At 32.0% G+C, this 8,483-nt stretch overlaps 1 protein-coding gene across 1 annotated transcript in view; it reads left to right on the top strand.

The window, feature by feature from the left end:
- Positions 1-5,511: 5,511 nt before the first annotated feature.
- LOC111376573 (importin beta-like SAD2) overlaps positions 5,512-8,483 on the top strand; it is an 18,690-nt gene continuing 15,718 nt past the window's right edge. Inside the window, exons 1-5 of the mRNA XM_022999539.1 lie at positions 5,512-5,761; positions 5,999-6,134; positions 6,519-6,606; positions 6,861-7,010; positions 8,177-8,339. Coding sequence (XP_022855307.1) covers positions 5,672-5,761; positions 5,999-6,134; positions 6,519-6,606; positions 6,861-7,010; positions 8,177-8,339 — 627 coding nt within the window. The 5' untranslated portion in view covers positions 5,512-5,671. The remainder of the gene's footprint in view (positions 5,762-5,998; positions 6,135-6,518; positions 6,607-6,860; positions 7,011-8,176; positions 8,340-8,483) is intronic.

The following is an 8,483-nucleotide window of genomic DNA, read 5'->3' as shown; positions in this document are numbered from 1 at the left end:
ATTGTGCTTGTCTTGAAATTTATTGTTTGTACACGGTGATTTAATGCACTAAAATTGAAGTAAATTTCATCAAATTTTGTATCAGGATTCATGTCCCTGTCCAAGGCTATTCGAGACCTCTATCTATGTCTTCGTTAAGGCCTCCAATCATGCTTTCAGCTAAGTAACAAAGTCCGAAACCCTTTGCTCGAGTTGGCCTTGTTGACTGAGATGCCTTTTGCTCCATTGTGCTTGATAAGCAAGGCATACACGGGACGGGACTTTTTCATTATTAAGTGACATTAAGGTAAATCATGATTATTTTTGTATGTACAGTTTTCAAATTCGAGTTCCATATTTATGTGAATTAAATGATTTTTTATGTTTCTTTGTCCCTATTACAGAGGTCTTTGAACTATAAAGATTAAGCCATTGCGCAACTTCTCATTTTTCTCCGAAATATATAGAATTAAGCAAATATTGAAACTTAGCATACTAAAATCTATTGATTTCGAGACATCTATGCTCGAGGCAATTATGATGAAGGAAGTTTGAATCTTGTATATTTTTTGTTTCATGCGTACTTTGAGGCATTTACATTGAAAGAATTTGAAGCTTTAAAAATGAAGTTTTAAATGCCGTTAATGCACGATTCATTAGGTTCTCTAACACATATAGACAAAATTAAACCCATGTATTTTATCAATTGATCAATCCACACTTGACCATCTAGCAATGATTATCATGTATTAGCGGTGATTAACATGGAATACATGATCAGCACTTTGAGCCTGTTTGATCAAGATTCTGAAAAATAAAAAAAAAATGTTTGACACTAAAAGTTGCTTTTGAACATATTTAAATATTTTTTTAGAAGTGTTTTTATTTATTTATTTATTTTTTTTTTGAAGTTATGAATCAAAATATTTTGAATTTCATTTTCTACTTTCACAATTTTGAAAAATAAGTAATCATACCAATTGCTGCAATTATTTGACACAAGAAGCAAAGATCAAGTCAAATAGATTTAAAGCATGTTAACCACTTTAAAGGCTACACATATAAAGGCTGGATATAACTCTAATAATTAGTAATGATCATTGCTCTACACTGTCGCTGGAATCACTACAAGGAGAGAAAAATCGGTGCTAGAAGGTGCCGAACGCATATTCCATTTCCCCTCATTCACAAAATGACCCTCTTAATGTGGACAAAACCAAGATAGGGCATCCGATGCCACAAGTATCATGCCCCAATTTTGGTACGAATCGACACCGAGGAAAACAATGCCCAATTTCCCATATCTCCTATTCTATTCAGTCTCTAACCAAATGTGCCTTTTTGGGACCCAAAAACCCAGTCCATTTCATAGTTGGTTTCAGGCTCTAATTTATAATTGTATTGGGTGAAAAATTACATCCACGTGTGAATTTCAATCATCAACTTCAAAAATGAGGTTTGAAACTTATTTATTCAAAAATCAGATTATAATACACTTTTTAATATTGATGATAATATTATTAAAATTTTCCTCCATCCTGTAACACCCCAAATTTTTTTTACTATTTTTCATATGGAGCCTAAACTCAATATTGTTAATTTAGCAAGTGGAATGGTTCATGTCAAGCCATGTCGACACACTAAAGTTCCAAAAAGTTGAAGTGATACACGTGACTCACTTATTTGCATAAAGGATCTATTTTGTTTTTCGTGAAAAATTTATCGTGAGTTATTTTAGATCAAATATTTAAATATTTTAAAAGTTGATGAAATATATTTTAAAATTACTTGAGAAAAAGTAATTTCGAGTTAAGTTCTGTCCGAGTTATTCTAATAAAAAAAAAGTGTTAACTTTTAATATTTTATTAATATATATATAATAAAATAAAATAAAATAAAGAGGACGTAACTTTCAAGTAAGAATTTAAGAAGATTTTAACCATAATTACCATTAACTTTTGATAATAATAATTAACATAATTAATTCTTAATTAATGCATTGATTGAATTATGTCTCCAACGTTTGAAGTCCCTAAAGGTTATGGGTGAATGATTTATTTAAAGTGTGAGGTCAGAGAATATTTTGTTATAAATTTTCATTAGTCCATTTTTATTTTAACACACAAATACTTTATTCACTTTCACATTATTATTTCAAATCACTTTTATTTCAGAATATTGGATGTTAACTGAGGTAAGAATACATCGTGCAAAGTGGTAAATTCTTATTCCTTGATATTTGCATAATTTTTGGCATAAAATGCTACAAGACCTTCGGGTCAAACTCTATGTTAAATCTTTCGAAATGGACCGTTAGGTTAAGTATGTTAAATCTTTCAGGATAGACCATTAGGTCAAAGATGTTAAATCCTACAGGATGGACCGTTTGGTCGAAAATGTTAAATCCTATGAGATATGAGGATTCTTAAGAAATTCCTTGAACTCTAAATCTAATAAATATCGGTATGTTATGTCAGTTTTATATTTATATCATGTAAATAAGAGTATGTACGTATTCTTACTAAGTGTTTTCAAAATACTCACTATTACGATATATTTCAGATGAGAACAGGTCGTTTGGACACATGAAAAATTGACTGAGTGATACACATGGGGTCGCCAAGTAAATTTTTTAGAAATGATAACTATCAAACTTTTATTTGAAATACATCTTCATATTGAATATTGTGCACATTGTTTAATAGCTATTTTTATGCATTTTTAACACTTAATGTTTCCGCTTAAATTAGACAAAGAAGATGTTGATGACACCTTGAGTTATTTTTATTTGAAAATAATAATAAAAATGAAAAATATATCAGGCCGTTACACATCCTTTCTCTAAATTATACATACCAAAATCCCAAGTCCTTTCAAATCACACATGCATGGTGCTCTTCATCTTCTTTCTCTTCTTCGGATTGGTGCAGTGACCCCTCGCTGCGCATGTCTTTGGAGTGATTTCTTCCTTCTTCAATTTGCTTAGAACGTTATTTTTTTTTGTTGATGGCTTGCAAATTGTGGTGGTTGTTTTGCAATTACAAAGGGTGGTTGTTGGTGGTGGTGCGGTGTGGCGATGTTTGGTTTATCGCGACAAGGTAGCTCATTTGGTTTGTGCCGGTGATGGTAGGGTGGGGTTAGGTGGGTGTAGAACGTTTGACCAATTATTTAAGTAATCGTGATTAATAAAATAGTTAATTTGCAGCCAATAAATAATATGTGACCTAAAAAACATTATGGTAATTAAATATGTAATTCTGACATTTGCGATCGAGAAATAATTTGTAACCGACAAATAAATTGACTTAGAAATTTGTAATTGGTAACTGTGATGTTATGTGACAACTATGACTATAAATTGTATTATATTGTGACCTTAATGCATTTAATTAATAAAATATTTTTAATTATTCATTTAATTAATAACATTTAATTATGATCTGATTTTTGAAATTTTAAAACAATTTTCTTAAATTTGAAATTGTATATTTAAAACAACTTAGATATGTATTGTTCCTCTTATTTGATTATCTGGACCACTAGCTGGACCTCGATTCGAGTCCAATATATTAAGAGTGTGTTTTGAAGGGCTTTCTCAAAGCTTAGCCTCCATTTGGCCCCATTAATTCTCATCACATTAAATTAAATTTTTCTCTCTCATATTTTCAATCACACAATTTTCAATAAATAATATTACACGTAAACTAAAAACTTTTTCTTTCTTTTTCAACCACCAACTTTTTCAAAAAAAACACTTTTAACACATTATAGTGCCAAGTAATGGGGCTCCAACGGGGGTTTAATATTACTTTCTGGAAGTCGAACGTTCTTTTATTAAATATCACTCGTTTGATTAGAGTTAAGAAGTGATTTATGCAGAAAATTTGATTTTCAAAACTGTTTTAGAGAAGCCCAAATTTTGAGTTTTGAGCTTCTCTAAAATGCTCTAATTGTATTGTTACGGAAAATTGTAATTATATTTAATGAAAATTTTAGCCCCTGATTGTCATCCATTGTTTAGTAAATTAAAGAGTTTTAAACAGTATTATGAAGAATGTGTGGTTAAAAAATAATGAAATTTTTTTAGTTTGTGTATAGAATATTTTATTGCGCTAATGTGTAATGGAAAATAATACTGTAACAAATAATTTTAAATTTTAAAGGGTAACAAACAAACACTTAAGTTAATAACATTTAAAAAAAAAAAAAATTACTACTAAAAGCTCAACTTTGAAAAATTCTATTTACAACAACTGTACCAAACAGATCCCAAAATCGGTTACTAAACATTTGCTTCCGTGAATAATGGGACAGTTCGCTGCTCCACGGCCCGTACCACCAAACGAATATCCTTAAGTAACGCGTGATGTCCACTCTCCCACTCCAGCTTAATAGTAGAAACAGGTTGGTTTAGCTAATCACTTACTTTTCTAATAATGTCGATAATAATATTTTTTTGTCCGACTAAATTATTTCAGCGGTCATTCAACTTTTTAATGTAATCTTAATTGAACCACTAAACTTCAGTATGTTCGATTCTGTTTCTAACTTAAATTCAATTTCAAGTTTCATTGGCCCGTCACATGCTTTCATATGATTATATGAATCCTAAACTAACAAAAATTACTTAGTTGGGCAAACTCACTACATAATTGTTACGTGACAAAATGTAATGAAAATGATAAAATAAAAGTTATGATAATGTTTATACACACACACACACTGTTCATACATTGTACATACGAGAAAAAAAGATGTATTTATAAAGTAACTTTTTCATGAAGACGAGCATAAGAGAATGTGGTTTTATCAAGGTTATGTAAAAGGTTCACAATCGCTATCATTATTATAGAATGCGTTGTAATTTATCTTATATAAAAAATGAAGAAGGTGACATACATAAAAGCATTTTTGAAAGATGCATCTTTTGCGAACGAGACAAAAGATAGAACAATGAGCTTCGTATTCTTCAAATGAAAGCACAATGTCAAAATAGGAACAAGAGGGTCCTGAGAGATTTCTTTGAGTTTTCCTAGAAGTTCAAAAAAGTACAAGGATGACAAGATAAAGAAATACGATGTAGGATGAAGGGAATGTTGAAGAGAAACTAACATATTTACAAGATCCTTAAAAGTAACGTGCATTTCATGTTGGCTACTATTTTAAATCTTATAGTCAAATGACATTTTTTTTGTTCTACGAGCTTTTACGACGTCTCATAGTTGTAAAAATAAACTATCAATTAATCACGTTTCAATTTCGGAGACGCAAGCTAACAAAACGGTGAAATCGTATAGTTGTAAGTTGGGCTGCCAATTAATCACGTCTCAATTTGGGAGTCACAAGGTAACAAAACGATGAAATTTTTAATCATTTCGTAGCTTATATCTTAATTGATATAAATTACTTTAGAATCAAATTCAGATTTTTTTGAAAGTTGAGTGACCTTAGCTGAAATTCATCCAAATATATTTCTCTCTAATTTGTACACTCTCCAGTTTTTACTCTCCTAAACCCTAACTATTTAACTGTACACGGTCTTTGCTGTCTCTCTCCGCACTTCCTCCTTCTCTCTCTCTCTAAATCCTAGAGAGAGAAAGTAAATTTCATCTCAATTCTCGGTTTCAGCCTTTTAGATTCAATTCTATCATCACGCATAAACATAAATATATTTTTTTGAAATATATGCACCATGGATCTTCCGAGTTTAGCTCTAATTTTGCAAGGTGCACTCAGCCCCAATCCAAGTGAACGCAAAGCTGCTGAAGAAAGTCTAAATCAGGTACTTCGCTATTATTTTTCTTCAAAAATCAAAATTTTCGTCCCTTTTTCCCAAAAAAGGATGAAACTCGATCAGGTGAGGGAATGGATCGTTACTATAGTAAGGAATGTGAAAATATCAAAATTGAGGAAATTTATTCTCGGCTATGGATTGAGTGGTTTTTATTTAATTTTTCTGAGTTATTGGAATCTGAAATGGTTGGATATGAAATTGGTTGATTTTTGAATGATTGTGCAGTTTCAATATGCACCTCAGCATTTGGTGAGGCTGCTTCAGATCATCGTAGATGGGAACGTTGACATGGCAATCCGGCAAGTTGCCAGCATCCATTTTAAGAATTTCATCGCCAAAAACTGGTCGCCCCATGATCCCGGTGAGAATACTTATGATTTAATCATCCAGCTGGCATAGGAGTTGTTAACAGTTTGCAAGTTATGAATTTTGTATTTTATATTTTTTTTGAAAATAACTTGCAATCTAGAAAATTCAGATATTCAATTCACAGAGATGTCAAAACTATTTGTGTCATTCTCTTTTCTACAGTGTGATCAAGCCTTTACATGCTTATCATTTCTGCCTCATTTATTTGATCTGGTAAAACCATTCTGGGAAGCTTTTGCGTTGAGTTTGAAAGGAAATACAGACTAAAATGCTAAAAACCAATTTTCTTTACTTGTACAGCGTGCCAGTCACAATATGTAGTAGAAATGTCGTTTGCAGGATTTCATGTACAAGTTAATGTTTTATGTCATAATAGGCGAGCAATCGAAGATCTCACCGAGTGATAAGGAAGTGGTGAGGCAGAACGTTCTCAATTTTGTTGCCCAAGTTCCTCTGCTTTTGAGGTTAGTATTTTTGTTTACTCGTATTTACTCCACTTTGCCAATGATAGTATCAATTTGGATATTGAATATCAGCGTATTAATTAATGCTCACTTGCCTTGTGCATCTGAAATATATTTCTCTTTAATGTGACGAGACACATGTTGTTGTATACCACACGTCCATTGTCTCTATCTGCCGAAGGTACTTGTTTGTACCATTTATTACACATTTAATAATTTAACTTAACTTTTAAATTTCTTTTGTTTGTAAACAGGGTACAGCTGGGAGAGTGCTTGAAAACTATTATTCATGCTGACTATCCAGAGCAATGGCCAACTCTTTTGCTTTGGGTGAAGCTTAATTTGCAGGATCAGCAAGTTTATGGATCATTGTTTGTATTAAGGATTCTTTCCAGAAAATATGAGTAAGTTCACTGAAATGGGCATCCATCTTAAATTTGGCACCTTTTGATTGCTAATTAGAATTTTGTGGTCTACTTTTTTTTTGCTAATAAATAAGAATCATGCCTGTTACAAAAAATTAAGAATCATGCCTATGTGGGGAATAATTATATGGATGTGTCCCAAGGACCGAAGGCGGTCCAATAACTCATCTTTGCTGTTCTCTGGTTGGAATTAAATGCTGCACAGTCTTATTTTGCACTTTGTACCCTTCGTTGTATCTCTGCAATCTCTGTAATTGTTTATCAGCTTTTATTCTCTCTGTGGTCTGATCTTTTTACTTCGATATGTATAATAAATGGAACATTTCTCATCAAAGTGTATTCCATATATTCTCACATTTGAGTGACTTTTCCATTATGCAATTCAAGCCCTCAAAAACTAAGGTCTCTCGTGAAGACTGAAAAGAATGTGCAGTATATTAGCATGCGTTCATATATATACACGAGATACAATTTTTTTTTTTTTAAATATCCTCCCCACCATGAGAAAAATTAGCTTTGGTGACACAGGTCTGTTTTTTCTAATTAATTTGTTTGTCCAGTTAAGCAAAGTTGCAACATTCTATACTTTGACCTGTTGTCTTTAGTGGTTGGCAAAACAAAACAGTTCAATGCTAAAGTGTTTGGGTAATCGTGAATGCTGCAGCTAATTGTGCTGTTATGGTTGGTTGTCTACTCTGCTTACTGCATATCTGCAGACTGTTATGGTGCATCTACTGTGTCTTGCATGCAAATGCTTCAGACTAAACAAACATATACACGCGTATAACATCTACCGTGTCTCGCCTGTTTGTTGTCTTCAGTCCCTCTTGACACTTGTTATTGCCGAATGTCGTCATCAGCCTGGTTTGTCATATGTTATGAAATTCTTCTATCAATCTAGGGAATAAAAAGGAAAAAAATTTGTTACTGTTTTCTTTAGTTTTTCTTGGCACCCACACACAAACATTTATGGTATTCCCAATTTGTTCTGGAATTCTTTTTTGTATTTAGTATAAAGAAAAAGAGAGAAGATTTATTTGGTTGTTGGATTCTAAGAAAATAAATTTACTAGTCAATGCCTTCCTAGATTTTTCCATAACTACAATAACTAATGAAGTAATTTCTTGTGATTTTTACCATGTCAGGTTCAAATCAGATGAGGAGAGAACACCGGTTCATCATATTGTTGAAGAAACATTTCCTCATCTGCTTAACATTTTTAACCGGCTTGTACAGATATCAAATCCTTCAATTGATGTTGCAGATTTGATCAAGCTAATTTGCAAAATATTCTGGTCTTCTATCTACGTATGTTGAATTTTTCTTTCTTTCATCATTTACTGGGTTCCCGAAGGAGGAAACGTATTGGGTGGCATATGGCTGTTTGTTTCTCTCAAAATCCTTATAGAAATAAACTATTTTACCAGAAAAGCTTTCCACGGTGTTGCAAGC

This window comes from Olea europaea, unplaced genomic scaffold, assembly GCF_002742605.1.
Source record: "Olea europaea var. sylvestris unplaced genomic scaffold, O_europaea_v1 scaffold1521, whole genome shotgun sequence".
Classification (NCBI taxonomy): Eukaryota; Viridiplantae; Streptophyta; class Magnoliopsida; order Lamiales; family Oleaceae; genus Olea; species Olea europaea.
Note: the sequence above shows the minus strand (reverse complement) of the source record. Positions and strands in the feature narration are given on the sequence as shown.